The sequence below is a fragment of the Taeniopygia guttata genome, chromosome 1, assembly GCF_048771995.1.
Source record: "Taeniopygia guttata chromosome 1, bTaeGut7.mat, whole genome shotgun sequence".
NCBI classification, from domain to species: Eukaryota; Metazoa; Chordata; class Aves; order Passeriformes; family Estrildidae; genus Taeniopygia; species Taeniopygia guttata.
In genome coordinates, this window is record NC_133024.1 from 82,757,109 (window position 1) to 82,782,287 (window position 25,179).

The 25,179-nt window shown below is 39.6% G+C and overlaps 1 protein-coding gene across 9 annotated transcripts in view; it reads right to left on the reverse strand.

The window, feature by feature from the left end:
• Positions 1–25,179, reverse strand: part of JADE3 (jade family PHD finger 3) — a 64,047-nt gene that overhangs the window by 29,919 nt on the left and 8,949 nt on the right. For 4 of the 9 annotated variants that reach the window (XM_030277507.4, XM_072932064.1, XM_072932069.1 and 1 more), the window contains exons 2-4: positions 16,543–16,595; positions 2,649–2,708; positions 1,449–1,528 (exon numbers count right to left, since the gene is read on the reverse strand). In XM_030277507.4, coding sequence (XP_030133367.4) covers positions 1,449–1,528; positions 2,649–2,697 — 129 coding nt within the window. In that variant the 5' untranslated portion in view covers positions 2,698–2,708; positions 16,543–16,595. Of the gene's footprint in view, positions 1–1,448; positions 1,529–2,648; positions 2,709–16,542; positions 16,596–19,508; positions 19,644–25,179 lie in introns of all 9 variants that reach the window. The other 5 variants (XM_072932081.1, XM_072932088.1, XM_032749222.3 and 2 more) reach the window with 2 other exon arrangements.

Consider the following 25,179-nt stretch of genomic DNA (forward strand, 5'->3'; position numbering starts at 1 on the left):
AAATGCACATAGAGAAAGAATGGAGCAAACTCAAAGAAGGCTGTAATAGGGCAATCCCTAAGATGAAGAGATACAAGAATAAAACTGGATGGCTGGGCAGAAAGAAGGGATTGATAAGGGACTAGCACCAAGGTGTATCTGAAACAGCAACAAGCCTGGCAATATATGTGCTTCAGCTCCCATTTGCACAGTCTGACTGGTAACAAAGCTACTGCCTAGGCACACATGAGAAACACTTACAAGACCTCAATAGCCACAAGCTGCTTTAAGATTTAAGTTCTTACAGAACCATAATCCTCATAACAACATCTTAAAGGTAAAAAGCTTAGTGGGTTTTTCTTAACCTTCTTGGTGGCTGCAAATAAAACACTATGTAGCTAACTAGTTCTAGCCAATTTTATTTTTTTAACTTTTTGCATTTTCTTTTAGAAGTGAGTTTTCTTGAATTGTCTTGCAGTAAGAATTAAGCTACCAAATAAATGACACATTCTGTCTTGTTCTTACCACACTAAACCCACCTAGTTAACAGCATTTAGAAAAGAAGCACAAAGCATGTCTGCGGAATAGCTTAAGCTATAGGAGCACAATCTATATATTTCACACAACCTTGCACAGCAGTAACCACTCAGGTAAAAAGCTGCTGGTATAGTAAATAACTTTAAATTCTATAGAAATAAAGTGGAGTTTGTCAGTTGTTTTTCAGCAGTCATGCTAAAATTCTGAAGGTTTCATTCAGAGGCAATGTGATAACAAGTAAGGGGAATTAGCTACAAGAAATATTTCCCAAATTTGCAGTTAGTATGTGACTTCAGCCCTTAAGAAAGCAAGCATAAAATCTGGAGAAGGCAGCCAACAAATCTTCCAGTAAGAGGGGCTACCAATGGAATGATCAACAGGATGGCTTTGGGCACTGGATTGTGCATAAATGTGAATTTATTAAATAGGTCAGTACAGGTTCAGTGACAGTGGTGCTAAGTGTTGAGGTTCTAACAAGTGGAGATGGCAGAATAAACAAAAAAGCTACACTGACAGTAAAAAACCAAGAGTAACAAAGTAGCAAACACTGCATATACATATCCTACCCACTAAAGTGTCCCACTGTTTCATCCTGAAGCAGAAAGGCAGTATCCTTCCCAAAAACATACATATGAACCACTTTTCTGTACTATCCTCTCAAATTTTAAGAGCATACCAGCTTTTGCCGATTTCAAAATGATATTAAAATTCCAGGGAAAGGTGTTACTATCTGCAAATGTCCTAAGTCATTTTAGTTCATCAAACACCAGAGTTCCTACAATACTCACATGGTGAGGAAAATGAGGGTTCACAGCGAAATTGAAAGGTGACAAACGGACTCGCCAGCACTAGATTCATAGCTCACATCTTCAAGGCTTAGAAACATGAAAACTGTATGAAAGAAAACTACCAGTGACCAACCCAGTTCTTACCTCAGCAGGCTTCTTTTGTTCATTTGCTGGTGTTTTTGACTTGCTCCTGTATTTAGAACAAGAAAAGGAAGTGGAAGGACCTGTTAGAAAAAAAAAGAAGAAATAAAAAAGGATCATTATAGTTCAGTTCAATTCATTTCATTTTTCCAGCGAAACAAGGCACTCCAATCGCTTAAATTATAATTTTTGACAAGATGTGGGCAAAAAAAACCTGTTAGGCAGTCTGTAGGTTTAATTTCAGCTCCTCCTGTTCCACTTGTTCTTTATAAAACCACACCACACCAAGTTTATGGGTACACTCTGCTCTGCCCAATACAAGCATGAGTAAACAGAAACAAGCAGAGAGACTGCTTTCTTTCATTTAGTTCCCTTTAAACAAAGTGGAAGGAAGAATAAAACAGAGCTTGAAAATGCTTAAAAAAAAAAAACCTGAAGAACAAAGCATGATACTAAAATGTACAAGAGATGCAAAAAACCCATAGTGTGGTATCTTAGATGTTTCTGGCAAAATATTATTTCAGCAGAGGATACATCAATGACTTACAGTGACTATGACAATGAATCATTATTATATATAGATCTACTAGATGGGCACAGGTTTATAAGAAACAAACAAGACCCTGTCACACAGGGTTGTTTTGGTTTGGGTTTCTTGCAGATAAAATGGGAAGATATTCAGGTGGATGTCTGCCAAGAAACACTTAAAGTGTAACTTTACTACATTGTTGAACAGATCGAAGTGGAGTAGATCAAGAATCAGTATGAGATAACACAACAATCAATATACTCATTATAATTCTAACACATTAACGCTCAAGTAACTTGCCACCCCCAACTGTTTTACTGTTGAAGTTCTGCATACCATAAGACAACAGGATTCTTTTTAAAAAATAATCAAAATAGAACCCTGGGCAGTAAAATTTCTCATGATTTACAGACTTCTTGCCAACTATGAATGAGAAAGATATAGAAGTTTCTTTTGAAATTCTAAGTATACTCAAAACTCCCCTTGTAAGATTCTTTACCTTATTTTCCTCCAGTAACATGATTCAGAACACCAAAGACCACAAATACAAAAGAAATCAATCAAGAAACATTTTCTTTCAAATTTTAAGAGGTGAAACGGTTTGCCTCCAAACCACAGAGGGAAACCACAAGGGGGTGATAGACCAAAAAAAAAAACTAGCAGGTATTACTTACTCTCATTGTCTGAACTGTCACTGGTGCTTAGATGCCTGTGGCGTTTCATCCTGACGCATCCTAAAGAGGAAAAAACCAAGTTGATGACAACCGTTCTACCAGAAAATCACTGGCTCCTGGCTGACGCCAAGTTCTTCAAACTAAAGGCAAAGCTCCTCTGAAGAGGTCTCAGGCACACAAGTAATCCTAGTTCAGTCACTATGTTTTATTTCTGCAAGCAACTATTAGATCACAGTACTATTTGTGAAACTGAGCACCCCAAAACCAGCCTGGCCTCTGCTGGGCAGAGCCTGCTTTTAATTTTGCAGAAAGAAGTGCAACCTGCCAGCTGATTCTCGGCAGGGCATGAGCGGTGCACTGCTCCACTCAATGTCCCATCTGTTCAGCTGGAGGAAGAGTTGCCATGGTGGCAGTAGCTAGCTGAGAGACGGGTGGAGGCCAGGAAATAAAGTGGATGCACAGCAAAGCAAGGATTTAGAAATATAACACACCTTTAAAAAATCTAAACAAAACACAAAGAAACCTTAAAGCATCCGTGCAAAGCAAAAAGCAGATTTTAAATAGCAACAATCATAGAAAGCAGTGACTGATGCCATTTAAGTCATCTGATCACTTATTTCACAAGCAATGTGGTTTTCAGAAGCTTAAGAAGTAAACAAGAGTATCACTGAGAAATACTTCAGTGGCATTGCACCAGTTGCATTAAAAAAAGTTTTTGAACTTATTCAAAGTCATTTTTGAACATGTAATGCTACAGAGAGAGGGGATGAAGAACTTTCTGCCCCTCTACTTAATAAAAGAAAAATCAAAACAGTTATCAGCTATATACTCTAAACAAGGGCCAAGAAAAATCCATATATATCTTATTAGTCCTGCCACTCTATAATATTCAACATTACATTTGTTAACTAAGGTTCAATAACAATTTACAATTAATAGCAGTAAATAAAAATCACCCCTATGTTTGTAATGGATTGAATGAGAAAATCAATGAAGAAAACAAGTAAAAAGAAATTCTGCAGGAATACACAAGAACTCTATCTTTTTTTGCTTGTTTTTAAGCAGCAGATATGCTCAAGTAGATAACAGAGAGCTGAACTTGAAACGTCTGCAGTACTCTAAGTGCCAGCTTGGCTACACCTGAAGTGTAAGCAGCTTCATTGCTTAAACATAACCACATGCCATTAAAAAAAAAAAACAACACAGCTGAATATCCCACTTGATAAGCACTCCACATCAGTTACTCCACAATGGGTCTTGAGATTATCCAAATACCACGGGATAAACAAGATCTCCAGATAAGAGAAGCCTGCCCAAAGGCTTTGAAGAGATTGAAATTGAATTGTTTGCAGCACAAGTGTTTAATTTAGTGGAAAATTACAGCAGTCTTTGTATTTAAGAGAGTGAGTTTACTGAATCTAAATGCAGTGATCACTCAAAGTTTAAATCAATCCTTTCAACCTGTTATAAAAAAAGACACACTTCTGAAGGCTGACAAAGGAAGTGATGCTTCCAGTTATCAAGAAAGCAGATACAAAATTTCTGAGTCAGGTATTTAACCGGGGGGCAAGACAGAAAGACACAGGAGAAAGGTCATCTACATTATCACTTAAGCAAGGTATAATATTCCATTACATAACGAGTAATTTCATATTAATTCACCTTCTCACAGCTCAGGCAACATAGAGGAGACAAAGCAGCTATGCTGTATGTGCAGACCAGTGTCCAAGAAAAGAGTGACATCAAAAATTAAATACTCAAAACACCACAGGGATTTGCTTCCAGCAACCAATGTAATGTAACTTGGTAACAGATGAAGAAACTTCCATTAAGCTCTTGGACAAAAGCTGTTTGACATGTAGAAGGCACTAGGGTCAGAAGGACTGGTCTTTGTACACGTTTAGGGGTCACCAAGCTTGAAGTTTGCTGCAGGGTACTGAAGGCAGATCTGAAAGGCTACTTTCATATTGGCAATTTGTAAAATTTAAAGGCATGGATTTTACTCAAGAGCAAATAAAATTCTACTGCCCATCTGAGAGCTTGCACTCCAGGCCCCTTGGAACATGCAAGGGGCTAAACTAAAAAAACACAGGCTCTGCCCATGACAACTTATCTGCTGGCAGGTTTCACTTCCTGGCTTAAAGATCCTCGGGTATGTTAGAAGACCTTGGGAGACAACAAACAGAAACGTCTAGGCGAGCCAAGCATTATTCCCCACTTCCATTCCTTAGCAAGTAGCAAGCACTTTCATTTCCTAGCAAGAAATGGAAGTGCTTGCTATTTGCTTTGGTTTTATGTTCAGGTGAATTTTTGAGCAATTGTTAAAAGGTATTGAAAGCTTATAGCAGCTATTTCCCATCTCTTAGAGTCTATATAAACATGCAGCAATAAAACCTTTTCACTCTGTACTAAGGACAGCTATCTGCAAAGTATAACATGAGCATTCAATTAAAGCAGGGTCAAACATGAGGTTGAGAGAGACAACTACAGGACAGAACACCCAGGAAGCCTGGACTTCTGCCTGGGCAACTCAGAAAGGAGAGCAGAGATGCCTACATTTCAAAGACAGCTTACATAGAAATGTCAAGTGTGACAAAACCTTTAGAGCAGAAAGCACACCTCTGCCAAAACCTCCGTGAGAGTAGAAAAACAGACACACACTAAACAAAAGTAACAAGCTGTTATTTGAGAAGTGGGTTTGTACCAGCTAAGGCAAGAGACTTACACCTCCATGATAGCAGACAGAAACAGAAAAAGTAGTCACTGAGGGCAAAAAGCCCTGAATAGTAATCGTATTGGATTCCTGCCTGATTTTTTTCAGCAATATTAACCACATCAACAGTGCATAAAAATCCACAGAATTACAACAGTAAGTCACGTTATTTAAGTGCCTAACAGGCTACAAGTTCACCCTATGTCTCCACACAATGCAGGAGACCCAGAGCACCATTCAGCAGAGACCACCTCTACGGAGGGATTCACTTTCCTTTTTAACAGAGAACCGCTTTGCTGTACCCTTGTACACTGGGACTGCCACACAACTTCCAGCTCACTTCCACCCCAAACCATGAGGGCTCATTAGAAAGGCTACCTGATAATGATGTTTCCATTCCCTAGATACTAGAGAGGGATTCCAAAGTAATATCCATTCAGCAGGAAAGTTCCTGCCTCACTTCCCCTGCCTTTGAAGAATGGAGAAGAATCAGAAGCTGCTCAGTTCAGAAAAACAGGGGACATCTCCTTCTCCCCTCCCCACCCATGAAAATTGATGTCAACCTTTCCCAGCTTCAGTCCAAAATCCCCAAAGCAGACTGGCATCCTTCAGTCTGTCCATGCACTTTGCAAATGGGAACACTGAACTTCTTGATTGAACAGACTTAAGCTTTAACATTGGCACTTAGAAGCAGTTTCAATGTACAAGCTAAGGGAGTGCAAAGCAACCCAAGACTGAAACGTTGTTGCAGAGCAGAAGAGACGTGGCTCCGCCCCGCTCCCCCCAAAATGCCTGGAGAAAATCTTGTTTCTTTGTCACTAGATCATGATTCTCACTACCTTAGAAACTAAGTAGGGTGCTTTGGCTATGGACTTGAAGAGTGCACAGGCATTACAGGCAAGCACAGATTACCTCAAGAATTATCATTAAAAATACAAACATAATACATTAAGTGTTTTTCACTTTTTTTTTTTTTTTTTTTTTTTTTTTAATCCACAGAGGGACTAACATCTTATTCATCACTTGTATGACAACACATACAAATTCTAAAGATGCCCACCTTCAGGGATCTTCTAAATGAAAACTGAAAAACAGCAGCAGCAGTAAGAAATCATCATGTCACAAGGAAAAAGATGTCCAACTCTCCGGGCAATTACTGCAATGAAACATTTGCTGGCATCATTTTTAATATGAATTACTAGAGTTATTCCTAAACTTGAACCATATTCTGCACCTGTTGCACTTCTAAGGTGCCAAGCCACGGCTGCACATTTATGCCCAATTTGTCTGAAACAGTTTAAGACATGAGCTGCAACTTCAAAAAAGAGAAATCAGCATCACTGCCTTGCAGTCATCTTAACAACTGAAAGCATGTCAAGATGCCCTGAACCTTTTTGTGTGTTTAAGCAGAAAACAACCCCAGGAAAACCTCAGCCACAGACAGCAACACTACGCTGCCAGCTTCCACAAGGCTGCTGTACATATTGGGAATTTTGCCCTGGAGACAGAACCGATGCTTCTATCCAACACATCACTGCACTTTCAAGGAAAGCCAGGAAAAGCCACCCTATGAGCACCTGGCTGAAATTAAAACATAAATCCCAAGCTAAGAGGAATCAATTCCTCAGCCAGCACGTGCAAGAATCTTAAGACAGTAACACTGATATTTCGTAAAATCTAAGGGATATGTTTTGTAATTTATGATTTCTAAGTTACACTTGCTCCTTTTTGCATAGTCACAAGTATTTGCACTGCTGAAGGGAACAAGCAGCAGCCACTTGCCTCTACCACCATTCTCTCCTGCCCCTGTGGAAAATCAATGTAGCACTGACTTAAGGCACTTCTCACTTTTCAAAGCTAGTTACCATGGATTACTCAAAAAAAAAAAAAATAAATAAAAATCACTCAAGCAGCACATGTAGCTAGCAGACAGGTAAAAAAATTTCAGAGCCTTATCCAAAACAAAAACCCATTTCAAATACCTGCAGAAACAAGACAAACATATATTTTTTCATTCTCAATTTGCGTCAGAGTAAACAACTAAATTTACCAAATAAACTATTACATTTAGCTTCTTTTTCTAATGCATTCCTCTGGATAGTTTATCAGTAACAGCAGACACAAGGATGATATCACAGAGTCTGAATTTGTACAGCATATTAGGCAAGACATCAGTGACAAGAAGACAAAATGAATCTTTACAGCCAGCCAAGATTTCTGAACAAAACAGGATCTCCAAGGAATAGCAGTGTTCCCTGGCTTCAGTTTGTTGCAGACAAAGGTTAAACGCATCCATACACTACTCAGTACCTGTTAGGACCTACAGAGATGGAAAAACCAGAACCAGAAAATTCAAGAAACAGTTAAGCAAATATATCCTAGACCTGTGAGATTTTATTTCTTCACATCTTAAAATAGCCTGACAAAAATGGAATTGGCCACAACACTATGGAAATTTTCAAGTGGGACAAAAAGTAACCTACTTTATTTTATTAAAAAGAAAACCAGCATCTATGTATGAAAACCAAATGACAGGCTACATGCAAATTTCAGATAAAAATTCTGTACTTACATTTTTACAATATGGCTTGTCTAAAAAAAAAAAAAAAAAAAAAAAAGGCAGAGGCAGTAGGTAGCAATTTCCAAGCCTCCAAAATGTGGTTTATGTAACTGTTAAATTTAGATTAGGAAGCAAATTATCTTGAAAGGTCTCCAGGAAATGTAATACAGTAAAACCATTTAAATAGGTCAGATTTCATAGTCAACTGCCAGGGAAATTACAAAATACGAATAGAGTTAATACAACCTTTCAAATAACTAGAGGAAGAGAGATCGCTCGTGTTTGTGTTTTTTATTATTATTTTACTATCCTATCTAATCTCACAAAAAGGCTATATAAACTGAAAAAAATATTTACTTAGAACCTGGTGTAGCAATATTTGCTACACTGAAAAGGTTTGAAAGGTTAATCAATTCACAGAATAAGATTATCAGCAAACAAAATAACAACCTTAACAATTCTGCAATTGCTTTTTTATTTCACTCTAACCAGAAAATTCTTAAAAATTTATAGCATACACCTACTCTACTCAGGAAGTCCATAATAGAGTGACCACATCTATCCTAGTCTCTCCTAACTCCCAAAATAAATTAATTAATTATATTGTGAAGATTGCTCTGGGCCCACCACAAACTAAATTTTTTCTTGCTACTATTCCATACTAAGTCTTGATTAACATAATAATCTGTACTTCAACAAAGGAGGAATGCACCAGCTTATAGAAGCAGCAGCACCAGCAAAAGCCAATTCCTTTGTCATTAGGCAATAAGTAATTGTAGCAAGCAAGGAAGTGCACATTACAGGAATCTGGCTAATAATATGAGTCTATACGAAATGCAGTAGCAACAAGACATGGTCTCAAAGTCTATTTTCCTTGTATGATACATCTTTATATAAAACAATTCAGCAGCTGCCTCAAAGGTACAGTAGGTTTAAAAAGGAGAAGAAAAAAAAAGCCCAAAATACCACATTCCAACATGACTTGCCCCCTGAAATTGTTAGATTCTGGACTGCAGTCATCTGATAAATCATAAAACTAGGATGAAGAAACCCCAAATATAATCACACACATACATTCATTGTGGATTATGGGCCAAAAGGGAACCCTGACATCATTTCATGTGTCCTTCTACCATGATGATCCATCATTCAGTCTAGTGCAAAGTACTCCATGACCATCACTTTGCCTTCAAAGTATAAAAAGAGCTAAGTGATGCTACTTCACATCAATAACATGCTTTGACAACACAATAAAATACATCACGCCCCAAATACTTTTCTTACCTTGAAAACAGAAGTACAGTTTTTACTTTCTGGTACCACATCAATGTATTGACCCACTGTGAGGGCAGAGGAGAAGATAGATTTACACCAGAGGCCTTCTAACTTGCCTCATACTAAGCAGCTTGTTAAAAACCAGAAATCCTCAGAAGAACAAATCACCAGCAGCACGTGCAGTGCCAGCATTACTTCAGCAGAAACTCTCCAAGAGGCAACAAAGTAAATTACACTGCACAGTCTTCCCCAGTGCTTTCCTGACACCTAGAAGTGACTTAGTGGCCTTTCTTTCAACTTTGAGGCAAGCTACACGTGTTGGCCTGTACACAGAACAGCTAGGTGGGCCAGGCTGACATGGAAATGTTTCTGTTCATTAAATACACTGTTTTAGCATTAGCACCCTCAAAATAATACTGATCTGGGCAGAGTCAACTAAAACAAAAATGAACATCAGACTGTCATTAATTCAAGCAAATACATCACTGTGTACATGGTTCTGAGCTACTCTCTGCTTCAGTCCTCATTATCAGTTTTCTACTCCTGAGCACAACACTGGTTTTATACCAGCTGTTTATTAACAGGACTATAATTTTCCTAAAATAGCAGCAGAGATTTGGACACACAAAATTATTTCCTTCAAAACACCATATTGCATTTGAATGTAAGTCTGCTTTTAATATAAAATTTAAAAAAACCCAAATCCCTTCCTTCCCTAGAACCAGTCTGGTGCTGCCTGGCATCGCCACGCTTACACGCCTGAAGTGTGTCTACCTGGCTCGGTGAACACTCCTCACACCCACCTCCCAGCTCCTCTCACCTTCCTCCTGGTATCACTCCCAGGCAGGGAAAAGGCTAAAATGAGGGTACATCCCACAGAAAAGGGAGTCCCGGCCCTCAGCAGGGTACCGTGCCTGCCCACCCCAGCCTGCTCCATCTTGTTGCTCTAGGTCCTTTCCTGGGGGAGCAAGGAGGTCCCCAGCATGATGAAATGAGAAACAAGTTCCCAACGGGAAAGTCACAGTGATTTTGAACAAACAAGCACCACCACCTGCTGAGGTGACCAGCAGGACGTTGCCAACAGAGGGATGCCACTACAGCTCTCACTTCCTCTGCTCAGCATCACATAAACTGTCTCTTGTCAGGCTGCTGGAAACAACACAGCAGCTAATCGATCCCTGAAGGAAAGGCCCAGGAGGCAGGGGCCAGCTCACATACAGCCCTCTAACTGCACCAAATGCCATGGGAAAGCACCTACCCCAGTTACTCATGCTCTGGAAGCTCATCTGCTCAGAAGAGCCCTCAGCTGGGGAGCGAGCCACAGATATTGAACATATTCTGTCTGTTTTACATGGATTCTTTAGAAGAAAACTCATACCTGACTCAACACTAAGACATTCAAGAACCAAGGAACAAAAGAAAAGAAAACCCCACAAAGCCCACTTACTAAATAAAGCTAAGGACAGTATCTGCTTTGAAGAAAGACTGATGTGGGAGCACTGCTACTAAAAATGGACCAGAACAGGGCATCACACCCTCTACTAAGCAAACAAGGGGCTGGCTGCCCAGGGGGTTCGACACCCAAACACAGCCACATGCCCTGTATCTGCAAGAAGACTGCAGCCACAGGCATGCCAAGCACTGGCGAGAAACAGGAGCAGCACACCAGCAGCTCCACCAGTATGACTGAGCAGAAAAACCTCTGAGCGCTTAGCTGGGCTTTCTATTTTAAGAATTGGTATGATTCACATTACCTCGGCTCTAAGTGTTTTTCAGTCTTCACTATATCTACCCTCATGATAAGCTCATACTAAGCAAGCACTAAAAGCCCTGACATTTCAGAGCTGCAGTGCAGAGCAGCCATACATCACACTGGAGCCTCCAGCATCAGCAAGCAGCTGCATCCAGGTCTCCCAAGTGCATATTCTGTGACCTTGCCACTCACTGCTCTTCCTGTGCTGATGCACATGTAGAAAAAACCAAAAAATCCCTGTGATGCACTAAGTATTGTTCTGCTGTTGGACAATGATGAAACTGCAGGGAGAGGGGAGATGGGGACAAAAAAATCCCTATAGAAGTGTCGTTACTTAATTGAAAATTAAGCAATAACCAGTATTATACTAGTTCAAGTAAAGCTGAACTTTGCCCAATCTGCCTGATGCTGCCAGCAGTTGCCCACTTGTATCTTTTTCTTTCCTTCAACTGTACTAATGCATGTTTTCTGCAGGAACTAGTATTGCAGCTAGGATCACAGGCAGGAAATACTATCAAAGAAGGAAGGATCTAGAAATGTATGTGCTATTTGGGATAATGAAAAACAACTTTTCTATTAATAGCATAGACAACAGTTCTTATATCCTACAAAACACTTTTTTAAAATAATAATTTAATTTTTTGTACTTGCTAATAAATATATTAAAGTAGGTTTCACTGTTCTTGCTTTGTTCAAGTCTCAAATAAAAGAATCAACAACAGCAGCCTGCATTAAATATTTTATCTGTTTCAACTCATTTTTTTCTTACTTGTAATACTTTGAAGAGGCTAGCCACTTCACTGCAAAATTTTGCATCACCAACAAAACCTGAAGGATTGTAGAAGGCAAAAAACATCAATATGTATCTTTATACCCTACTCAGAGAAAGTAAGAACACAAATATTTTCCTGCAGGAAACATTAGGTTGATAATTTCTTTCCTTATCTGACAAGAAATGGCTGTCATTTACAAGTTGAAATAAACAATCTGGATGCTAAAGTTTTCCTCACATAAAAAGAGTGCACTGAGGGGATCATTGGATAGGAACAATTAAAGGGAATGTACTGGCACAGCCAGAACTCTAAACAGGATTTGGAATATTTCAAATCTCTGGTTGAATACTAACATTCTTCTACATTTTCATTTCACACAACATATATATATGCAATTGCATTATTATTTTGGTTGTCCGTATCAAAACATCACACATGAGAAAACATTTACTGTAAGGTTTCTTAAAATACTTTTTAGTTTAAAAAACCTTTTGAAGAGAGAAAACATCTATCATAATAACTAATGATTTAAAATTAATTTTAATGTCTCAGTAATTAAATTAATATTATGTACTACAATCTGCAATATACAACACATCAGAGGACACAGAGGGTCTTTAAGTCAAAGATTTAAAATAGATTTATAAAAATAAATACCATTCCAGGTTTCTCTGTATCACCAAACTGAGGTGGGGAAAAGTCTTTTTCTCTGTCATAACACAAGCTGCAGCGATGACTAAACAAGTAACAGACTTGTTCACTAGCACTGATGCTACCCTGAAACGAGGAAAGGACGATTCTGTTTGCCTAAGGTTTCAAAAATACCACATCTTGTTTGGGAAAGCAGTCAAGAGATGCATCCTGAAAACCATGTAAGGTTCAATTTCCCAACAAATGGCCAAGTTGAAGCCAAAGTACTTTAATATTTTTAATGAGGGGACACACTGATCAGGACTAACCATTAACAGTCCTTTAAATTCCTCCTTCCTCTTCTGTTCTGTGGAAATAAACAAGATTTAAACAAATAAGACTAGACCATCACTATTCTATTGTTCCTAGTAGAAAACATGTCCTTCTCAAGCTGTGCTGAAGCTGAGCTGATGCAGGTGACTTTTTTGGCACAGAAGAAAAGGTGCCAGCCCTACAAGGTGGATCACAAAGAACATAGAGACTTGAACGGGTGGACTCAAAGTAGAGGAGAACACTCTCCATCACCTGGGATAAGGAACTATCTCAACTGACCTTCCAAAGCTGCCAAGGTGTGAGGTAATGAGTCTACCTCCAAAGCAGGTCTCTTGTCTGCACTCCTGTACTGGCAAGAATGGAAATGCCTACAAGCCATGGAGTAGGAAGGTGTTTCACTACATGTTTACTCCTATGGTAAAAGCTACAAGATGCTGCAGCTGCTGCAATTGAATCCCATGCTGTCAAGAGCAGTACTAAAATATCTGCTGAGAAACGGGAAAGTACAACTATGAAATTGAACAAAACAAACAAAACCACATTTACAGCAGCATCACTCTTAAGACTTCATGATGCAATGCAAAACCTGCAGCTGATATGTTTTGTACACGCCACTCCACCTGGTTAGGGAGGTTTTCACAGACCTGTAAAGAAGCTGCCTTCTCTGCAGGCTCTTACCTCACCTAGCTGCAGGACATGGGGCAGACTGCAGCTGTACCAGTTACCAGGGGCTCTGCAAAGGAGAGAAGGCACAATCAAGCCTGCACTTGGACTGGGGCAGAATAAAACTGCCACCCCAGACTCTGGCCATCCACCTCCCCAGCTCTGCAACACCAAAAGTGACTGGCTGTTCACAGAGAAGCTGTGATATGGTAGCAGATCACAATCAGGCACATGCAGCTGCTCCCTCAGCCATCCCTGCCAGTAAGGCAGAGTGCTATTGGCCTATCCCAGCATTGACTATGGTTTCTAGTTAATACACACACAGCCACACCATAGTGTATCACACCTGTGAGACACTTCTAGGTCTGAAGGAGATGAAAACACACACATTAATTGAATGTCTTTAAAAATACAGTACTTGGACATTCCCAAATCACCTGTAGCAAACTGCTGTAGGAGGAAAACAGCACACTGATGCAAGAAAGGCATGCTTCTGGGAAGGCCCAAGAGCAGGAGCAACAAGCAACAACACAAGCCTGTCTGGTTTCATTTGCTACACCCACGCAGCAACACAGAGAAAGCTTTATGGGTGAACAACCTTAGTGGGTCACTCATTCAGGCTAAGTGCAAGGCAGGATCTTCTAGCTCCCTCAACACCATTGGAGGAGGATTTGTAAAATGTGAACCCCCAACTACAGCTCTAAGGAAAGTTTGCCATGGTAAGGGTAAGAGATGAAACAGACTATCTGTGAAAGGAGGATGTAGAAGAGGGGAGATCTGTTTTAAGTGGCAAAGAGAAGCAACAGAATGAAGAGACTACTCACAGCTTCTCATGGCCCAGAAGGAAAACAAAGTTACAGAGGAAACTTCAAGGGAAAGTAATTAAATGAAGAAAAAAAAAAAAGTCATTATATACAAAATGCTAAGGTATATTGCAGAGGTTGAAAAGCAAACAGATTGAAGAAAAATAGGCAAAATGGAAAACAAGGGCTATTAAACACAATGTCATGTCAATCTGCTGGAAATCCCAAAATCAAAATTTTACGAGAAACAGAGTCAACAGAACTTTATAATGCTTTCTTTCCTGAGGTGTCCACTACTGACCATTACCAGAGACACTTGTAACCCATTAATTCTTCTTGTGCTACGGATTTAATTGTTTTTTAATTCATCACTTCCTAACCTGACTTCTGTGGACTACAGATCAGATAGGTGTCTATAAGGCCGTGAGAAATATTGAAATGAGTATGTTTATCTGATCATATTTTGATTATGATGAGCACAATCAGCAGAGATTCTGAAACTCGACATACTGTTGCCATTAAAATTTGTTGATTGCTGTTCACAGAACTATTCTGGTCAAAATTATTAAGTAAAAGATTAGATCATCCCCAGTGTACTCGAGTTGTTGATTTTTAGTTTTTCTTTTTTAAGGAGAAATCAAATAAACAGTTGTACAAAAGCAGCCTACCCTAAAACCTTAGCGCCCTATCCACTTGGGATTTTCTTTTGGGTTCTCTTCTGTTCTGCAGAGATTCAAGCCCTTTAATAACTAGACTTCCAACTCCACGTCTCAAGTTCAAGAATACACTACACTTTCATTTTCTTACATTTTTCCAATCTGGATAACTAACAGTATTGTCATGTGATTCTTACAGGTTTATTATCTCAAACCTTTCCAAGATACACATCTGAAGTTATTCTGCCTCTCTCCTCCCTCATAAGGAAATAACCCAAAAATTACAGCCACCACTGTATTACTGCACACTTGAATCCTGCAAGCTAAACACTTGAAAACCTATATAATCTACTTGGAAAAAATGTAACCATGCTTAAACTTCTGCCTGTAAAGCCCAAACATGTCAGTGATCCATCTCATCTGAGCCACTCATTTCACTGGTGAAATCTATCTGATGACGTCTTTTCCAACTGCAATGGCAAGGCACAATGCATCAGAGCCCTGCTAACAGTACAGAATCAGGTGGGAGGAGAGGCTGATGCACCAACTTTTGTGTAGAAAAGAATTGCTAAGCCCTGACCCCTCGAAGACAAAGCAATGGTGCAAGAGTAGCCAAGGCCAAAGCTCTATTTGCAAAAAAATCAATGGGTTATGCACAATAGCAGCTGCACTTAGATGTTCACAACTCAGCTGGAGTCTGTAGATCTGGTCTCTAAATTCAGAGTATTTGACATTGAAAACTAGAAAAAAAAAAACCAAAAAACAGTCCTGCCCCCATTAAAAAAAAATTTAAACTGTCAAAACAGAAGCAAGCTTTGATCTAAAATTCCTGAAATTGAGATGAGTGAATCTCTTCTCTTTGCCACTCCTTATGATCTTTGGTAGCCAGCCAAATGGCTCAGCTTAGCTTTACTTTCCACATCAGTCCAAAAGTTGAATAAGTAATAAAACTTGCATGAGGAGAGGGCTTTATAATCATATTAGAGACATGCAAGGGAGACTGGTTACCTCGGTTCATCGGACAGCTTGAACAAGGCTTCATAATGAGGGACAGGTGTTGGCACCAATTAGGAACACTCAGCTCACCGCTGACATTGGCCCCTCAAAGCATTGACTGCACTTTAATCCTCTAAGCCACATAAAAGAAAAGCAGAGTGGGCAGATTAAAAAAAATCTAAAAATGCCTCTGCAGAGGATTGAAGTATTTTTGCTTACTTAAGGGAATAAAATAGAAGAGTCACAAAGCTGCAAAAAGTTCACAGTGAAGTATCTTGAGTATATCAAGAATCTAAATCTTCTGCACAAGAAGAGTATTTAATTTTAGGAAGGGTATCACCACGTATAATAAGCATTCATCACAACTATCAAAATTTATATCCAGAAAAGGATCACAGAACAAAAAGGAGTAGAAGCAGCATATGTAAACACTGAGGTAAGATAAAATTATTCCATCAATGCCTACCAGCATTTCAAGCATTATGGGATACATAAGATAGATTTTAACTGAGATTATTAAGGAGACCTGCAGGCTGAAATGTTACTATTAACAGTTTCTTTTATGACTTCCTCCCCTTTAAAAGACTTTATTTTCCTTTAAAGTTCAGAAAGCTTTCATTCAAAAGGTGATATCTGAAAGTTGAAGGTATATAGATTCAATTTACACATTGTAAACACCAACAGATACATTTATTCATTTATTTATTTATTTTTAAGTATCAGTTCCTCCTTCACTTACATGCCAGGTCATGAGGTAGATGTTTTCGCTTCAGCTGATGACATCACAAGCTCCTAAAAAAATGAAAGGAGTGCTTTTAGGTAGTAGGAGTGACATCAGGCATTTAATGTTTGAGCTACATTTTAATTTTTGGCAAGTAAGTGAAGGTTGTATTAAATTTTTATTGCAACTTTCCCAAGCAAATTATATGCCCAGAATATAAAGCCCTAAATTCCACAATTCTCATTTGATATGTGGAAAAATGAAATGTACCAGCTATATCTGCACATACTATGATAGAAATGCAGTAAGTACTACAGCTAAAAACAAATTTATAAGAATATACTCAAAGTTGATTTTGCCATCCTCTTAGCATGAATGGAAACCAACTTTAACAGTACTAACAAAATGAATTTTTAAATAGTATTTTCTCTATTCTGTTTTGGGAATAAAACACTTCAACAAACACATTCAGAGAGATGCACACTTATTCAGCTGGCTTAAGGTGTTGGTTTCTCCTCATACACGGATGCTTTCTTCATTCAAGAGGGTCTTCTATGAACCACGCATGCTTAGAAATTCAAAGGAGGGCAACAAAATAAGCATAGAGGGAAAGCTCCATGTGGCTCCTGACTTAATTCACCACGACATTCCTCTAGACCTCTCCTTGACAATCCCGAATAGCTCAGCTTCCCTGGCAGGAATTCTGCTTACTCGCCCTTTTTAATCTAGTCCTGAGCCTTGAGCAATATTAAATATGGGAATAGAAGGATTTTTTCCCTCTACCAACTGCCCACATTCCCCTCCTGCAGGATCATGCACATGTATATTTTGTACACTATTGTAATGCACATGGCAAAGGCATTAAAGCTGTCACACCCAGCAGATGAGTTGCAGCACTCCTCAGAGATGTCAGCAGCCCGACCAAGGGCTGTCCTGGCAGGCAGTCTGCCACATGCCTCGGAGCAAAAAGTTAACAAAAACAGGACAGCTAAGAGGTGTGGAAGAAAGTATTAGAGAGCAAAATTGCAAGTAAAAACCAAGGAAGCAATAAGTGCATACCCTGCCAGAAGAAAAATAATTTTAACAGGGGATATGACAGTGCTTTTCTAACTGAAATAAGGCAGTTTCTGGCCAAAGTGTCAGCACCATACACTAACATCTGCGCTCCTCCACCCATCTGGTGTACAAGAAAAAGATACAACCACCCATCCAGTGAGGAGTGGCACAGATCCCATTACTTATTACAACTATTGTTGCTCAACTTAGGCTGTGGCATCAAAAGAAAAAAAAGAAAACATTTCCTTACAATATGAGGGGGGTGGAGGGGGTGGGAAAGAGAAGGGGAACACATTATATATTACAGCTCCTGTCTGTTGACTATGCAAAATTTTGACGTTTTGGCTGTACTGAGTCTCTTCGATTTAAAGGTTCACTTTTGGGCTTTTTTTTGTGTTTGTGTTTGGTGTTTTGTTTTGGGTTTTTTGCGAGGGGGAAGTCAACAGCAGAGGTGCTTGGTTGGTTTGGCGGTTTGTTTTGGCTTTTTTTAATCTTCCTAAGTTCCTCTTCCCATCTTCCTGACATTCTCTGGCTATACCCCACATTAAGCAATTAACTTTGAGCAACACAAGAAGATCTGTAGATGAAAGCAGTACCAGAGCCAAGGCTGCTGAAACATGAATCACACTATGTGGGTCAGGTTTTTAACTTGAGATAAGCAGACACGCTTGGCCACCACCACCACCACACAATGGCCCGAAGCAATCCACAGGGTCAGTGCAGGAACCTCCTGGCTCCATCCAGAGGGACCCAGCTTAGGAGCAGCAGAAACATCTGGCACACAGGGAGTGGGGGTGACCAGAGGGGCTCACTTAAACAGCCCACTGCTGCTCTGCCTGGTACTACTCTGCCTCTACCCTCCAGCTAAGAAATGCCAAGAGCCTCACCCACAAAAAGCAATGGAGGAGGGACAGCAAGTGAAGAAAATAAGTAAATAATTAATAAATGGCAGGCTAAGTTTTCCAAACATGATTTTGAATTAATTTTTCTTATGACATATTTAATTATGGGATAATTCTTTAATGTCCCGATTGAACCCATTTAATATAAGTTTTCGATAGAAACATAAGCAAAGCCCTGGTTGTGGCAGCTCAAATGGCATCATTAAAATGCAACACAGCCTACAACTTTTAAGTGTGAACAAAACCACAGCTTTTGCCTCCCAGCTGAACCACAAAACTAATATATTTTTGAACTCTTCATTAAAAACACACTTATTTGCACAATCAAATGCAAAGATGAACTCTGAAATATTGGAAGGCTCAACTAATAATTGTTTTCTCTAATCCTTACAGTACATAGTCATAATCTTCAGTCCCAACTTCACTTATTTCACAACCATGAACAAATATACAAAATGGGATGAAAAATACAGTTGCTTCCACAAAATACTATTTTCCCCCTCCTTGATTTAAAAGATTTAAAAGACGTCTTAACATATTGATTGAGAAACACTAAATTAAGTCACCTCAAATTAATGATCAGAGCGCTCTTCCTCAACAGATTACAAAAAATGGAAGAATACTAACCTCCCCGTGAGCAGAAAGTTCAGGAGCAAGGTAAAGAATGCACAGAAAATGCTCACCCTCCCTTCCACACAGACTGCCAATAGACTTAACTCATACTCTCCACATGCATTTAAAAAAGTAATGGACCAGCAACAGAAACTGTGGCATGAAGAAACAGAAAAAAAAAAAAAATTATAGGAGCTAAAGGACAGTGTAGGCACAGAAAACAAACTTGGAAATGCACAGTAGCTTTTCATAAATACTGCCTGGAAACTAAGCGTCACCAGGGAAAAAAGCATCAGCAAGATTTATTTCTTAAAATACAACTTATAACAACAGAAGGCCACTTGGAACACAGATCTATTTTTGTATTTATCACTACTGCTATACTATCGCTCTCTAATTTACCACAGTGCTTACCAACAGCCAAGCCACCAAAACAAGAATTGGACTGGTTGAAAATAGAGCTTTGTGCTTTTCTCATCAACCATCCCACACATTGCGCTGCCATTTGCAAAAACAGAGATGGTCGCAGAATAAAGATCAGCCGGGGTCCTGAAAAAGGACAGCGAGTTAGGACTGAGAACTCAGACTCTGCATTTCAGAAGCTCCTCAGCCTCTCCAGGGGCGCCCCTTCCACACTATGTGACCCTTACTGCCAGAAGTTTGTCCCAGCACTTTAAGCACACCTTTCCCCATGCTGCTCAAGCCTTTATCAAGTGTCTCCTAGCACTGGACACAGATGACCTCACCTCTTCTTCTTGACACAGTTTGAACATCAACTTAATTCTCTTGTCAGTAGGTCCTTGTCTTTTCTCCAGACGAAATAAAACCCAGTTTCCTCACCCTCTGTTTATAGGACATGTCTACTGTACTTCTGATTCTTCTAGTTGCTGTTGTCCACCACCCTTTCCAGGGCTGACACACAAAACCAGTATGAAGCTGTGATGTCCTCGACGAAGTTTCCCATTTGAATCTTTCCCTACACAAAAAATGCTATTTTCTTTTTACAGAAAAATACACTTTACTGTCACCTGAGTTGCAGATAACAATCCTACATACAAACTCCAGTGCATTTGCTTTTGCAACAGGATGACAGTTTTCTCAAGTCCTGGCTGTGAGCAATTATTGCTGCTGGGGCCTATTGCTCCCAGCCTACAGGCATGCAGCCAAACCTTTATGTCACAGAACTGCCCCTCCATGCCCTGCTCAACCCCTCCTTACAGACTCCATCTTCAATCAGTCAAAGTAACCCTGAGTTCAAAGCATCTTCTCAAGTAGATAGGTAGCTCCACCCAGCTTGATTCAGGTATTGAATGAACAGTCCCCTCATTCCTTCACCCACATCGTTAATTGCAAATATTAATTCACCTGTCTTGTTTGAAACTAATTAGCAATTATCCCCTCAGCTCCTCTGAGCAGCTACAAACATTCCTGTGAGCATTTCAGTTAATCCATGCTTCCTTAGCTAGCTTCTGATAATATGGATTGCCTGATAACTTCATCTACTGTGCAATTCCTACCTCACAAATTACTTTCAAAACTGAATTAGAAAGCTGGTCTTGTGATACTTCACATCTCCTCCATAAATAATCCCAGGGATATAACACTGCTTAGGTAGGAAAGGTATTAGAAAATTTTATAATTTCCTGGTTTTTTACAGACTGTTTCAGATATCTAGCACATACAGACAGTTCCACATGGACTCCCAGTAAACATTACACAGACCTCTTACAAAAGGCAGATCAAAAAGTAATACTACCAAGACAGAAAAAAAAAAATAAATCAAATAGTCTTTGAGATTATAAATATAGTATGAAGCAGGAAAGTAATGGCACTCTTTCTCTTACAGTTCTGAAAAAATTGTAACAACCAAATCATAACAGATACCAAAACAGTACCCATCACATTTAACTGAAGAACTATTTCCAGGCAATACTTATCCTACAGTGATTAAAGGTAGCAAAGAAAAAGTCAGTAAGGTTTAAGGAAAGTCTTGTAAAATCCCAACAAAGTCTTTGAAGCAAACAGTGTTGGATTTCTGCTTGTAATAAACCAATTTGTTGTTTATTCTTCCTCTTCTTCACAAGCTTCTAAACAGCCCTGACTACACTGAGTACTCTGCAGCTTCTTGATTTTTATCCCTCTTCCACATTGGCTTAGCCAAAGTAATTGAGTATAAATTCACAATTTCACTGTAAAAATCTAAAAACAGTCCATCTCACCTTGAGGTAGATCAGATACACTGAAAGCATTTAGCAAAGCTTGCAACTCTCTAGCACTTTCACTTCTTTCCACTGTCACAAAACTATTTCGTGACACCTTTATGTAGCAACAAGACTATTCTTAATAACAGCCAGTGATTTAGTAACTCCCAGCAACCAATTAAAACTTGCTGGGAAAAAAATTTCCCACAGTGGCTTACCCCACTTCCAGACAAACAATGCAGCAGGATGTCTAGAAGATAGGTTTCATAAGGCAGCTAACAAGTAACATCAAGACATTTTATTAAATGCTCTGAAGTCCTGGGCCCCAGGCACTCAGATGGTGACCCAACACAGCAGTTATTTAGTTTGTGTGTAGTGCCAACCACTCTGCAAAACATTCAAAATATCTTATCAATTACTTGAAAATCATTGTTACATAACATAAGTAACATACATACGCAAAAAATTGAGTCAGGCTGAAAAAACTGCCCTTACAGGGAATAGCTACTAACACCAACATAAACAAAACACCTACTTTAAGCTGCAAAGCTGTTTACATTCTTCATATAGAGACAGGAGATTATAATTAGTCAAACAAAAGCCTGCATCTGTAAGAGATGAAATGTAATGGGATAAATTTAAGACAAAACCCAAAAGGTTTAGGCTTAGCATTAAGGAAACATCCCGAGAGTCAGAACTACAGCCCCATGTCCCCAGGGGGAGGACTGGAGGCTCTTGACGTTTAAACAAAGATTGGACAAGAGTCCTGGCTGCTGCGCTGCCAACACAACATGCTCTGCAGAGCTCAGCTCTTCTCAACCCAGCCTGAGGGCAAGGCAACAATAAATGGGACTTGAGTATAAAGAGCACTGCACAAAGTGGTTTGTTGGGACTGGCTGTGCTGAGGGCTGCACCTCACCATGCACACATGGTGCTGTGGAGCAGCAAGTACTGTGCATCAGATCCTCCACAGAACTCGGGCATATCGCTGCATGCTGGTGAGAGCAAAGCAATCCCAGGTAGCTATTCCACCATTCCATCTGTCTTCCCTACATCAGAGACTGAGGGATACAGATAGAGATATCCCTGACAGATGCTACAGTGTACAGCTGCATGCAAGGACAGTTAGTGCACAGCAGCTCAGACCCCTGCTCCTTTTTTGTGGGACAAAATGTTAAGGCGACGTATTCCTTCAGCCTGGTGCAGGATGCATCTCTCTCTGAAGAGCAGGTATTCCCTGCAGCAGGATGCACCTCAATGCAGAGGAATGTAGCAGAAAGAATACAAATGCATGAGACAGAAGGCTGAAAGTACAAGATCTAAACTGAGATAAAAACATAGGAAACTGGCAGGAGGCTTCCTGGTCCACAAAGCCTGGAACGGGGTACAGGCAGAAACAACGTAAGTATTTTGGCCCTGCCTACTACTAGGAATTTGAAAACAGGTCTATGAGCCACAGAGCAGCACAAACAAGCTATTTATGAGGATCTGGAGAAAAACAAAATGAATGCAGTTCTTGAGATAGGAGAACATTACATGTCCTGCTGTTAGCCACAGCCACATGGCCAATTGCATTTTAAGTATCAACGCACCTCATTTGACTTGTACCTCCTGTACTAAACAGATGTGCTCATGTGCCTTTCCTGCAGGAAGGTCCAAACACACATTTTCTGAAGGGCGGTTCAAACAAACATTTCAGAAGCAATAAATCTAGATGACCAAGAAGCATCTTTTTCCATAGCCAAATTCTATTATTTAAGGCAACTATATTTGTACACAGTTAGGGACCTTTAGTGGAGATCTTAAAAAATAAAACTACTTAAGTGTGAGAACTTCTAAAGTATGGTAAGATAACAGATGTTATGTTTCTGATGGCACAGCTATGCCACTTCCATATTCTCCACAGCAAGTCCTGTGACCCCACCACACACACAAGAGAGATACAAATGCTAAAAGCAGTATGTGGAGTCTCCACACAATGACAATATAAAATATGTCATAAAAAATATGAAGGGACACATTTAAACCTTGGACCAAAGTAATACCAAACTGTGCACTTCAATGCACTCGAGCTAGAGCTCTGGAACAAGAAACAGCAAACCCCACAAGGTTTTAACACCTCACACAGCAAATGGAAAGGTCTTTACAGTGAGTTTCAAAGTGCCCAGCATGTTCAGGACAGCCAGATCACACACCAAATAGGGAATGATGCCAGAACTCTGTCTTCTCACAGATTTAACTACCGATTTGCAGTTCTGTAAATGGATACCTTCAGGAATCAGACACATGCTTGGACCTTTCTTCCTCCTCTCCTCACATGCACTCTTCAGGGATCAAATTCGGTATCATGTAAGGTGTCAGCAGTTGCTACACCTTCAAAGGCTGTCCTTAGTTTTCACCCCATCTTCCCAGCTCTCCTCTCCTGTCCACCAAGAGTCTGCCCCAGCACTTTCTGCCTTTTCCTTAAACCCTTTTCCACTACACAGCTGTGCTGCTGCCTACCTATGGCACTTATGTATCTGTGGTCATTCCCATCACTTCACCAGAAGACCACTCTGTGCAAGCACTTCTTATCTATGCTTTGATATTTTGCTTCAACCACCACCTGCTTTTACACAACAAATGAGTCTGCTGAGCCCCTGTTCCAATCCTAGTCAATGCAAATAGAAAAAAAAAAAGAAATTACAAGCAAAAATATTGAGAACAATTTATGCCTGGATTCAAGGGGGAAAGTTATCTCACAACTGGATGACAGAAAGGAAAGATTCTGTCTCCTTTTCTGGATACATTTAAGTTGTGATGCTCACCAGTGTACAACATAGGGCTTCAGAAATGCTACAGAGCACACGCTCGAGTTTCTTCAAATGCTCCAGCTATGTGGAATTTGACTAAAGAGCAATGTAGATATACTGAATATTCCTGGCCCTTAAGGGAGTCTCAGTGGCCACAGAAAAATAACCCTCATAAACAGTTCACCTCACATAAAACCATTTAGTCAGTATTTAACTGAATGACAGCTCCCAGAAGAAGAAAATAGGGGGCAAGAAAAAGTAGAAGTGTTAACTTCACTTGATTATCACAGTGGTTTAAAGTACTTTTGACATCCTTTATCAAACTTGGCACATTGGTATTTGTGATTTTTCATAAGAAAAGCCTCTCTGTTCCTTCATGGTCAGACATCACACCAGCACTTAAACTGTCACCTTCCCCTGAAAAGAAACTGCATAAATAAATAAAGCACCCAAGCTTTGCCCTTAGACCACAAAAACACAAGTCTTGGAGCACAATCAAATGACAATTAATGAAGCAGCAGAAACAAAAACACAGTAAACAAGACCTCATCACCTTCTTCCTCTGTGGCTGCAAATCCCATAGCAGCAACCAAATATGCCTTCTTCCTTGAGGATGATCTTAAATGGTTGGAAAGGATTGTGTTTGTTTTTTTTTTTTTTTTTTACTGCTATGAAGGAGAAACTTGTGTCAATCCTTTTCCAAAGCCATTCCTACTCAGGCAAAACACACGACAATCTTCAAGAAACAAGCAGGGAAACTTTGGTCTTGGTGGAGTCAATGGGAATTAAAGCCAGTGCCAAAACAAAGCCAGAAATTAGCAAAACAGTTATCTGATGAATTTGTGAGCAGAATTCCTAAATTACAAAACTGAGTATATTTCTTCTTAAAATTTTCTGATGCAAATATATTGGGAAGGGTGGAAGATTGCAAGATCAAATTGTAAAGCAAGAAAATTATTCTTTTTAAAGCACCCACTGTCAGAAAAACTTACTGTCAAAAGGAAAAACCTTTAACAGAATTGTCTAAAATACTGTCTAAGTACTGTCTTGTACTTTATTAATGTAAGACTCCAACTATACAAAGCTGTTGCC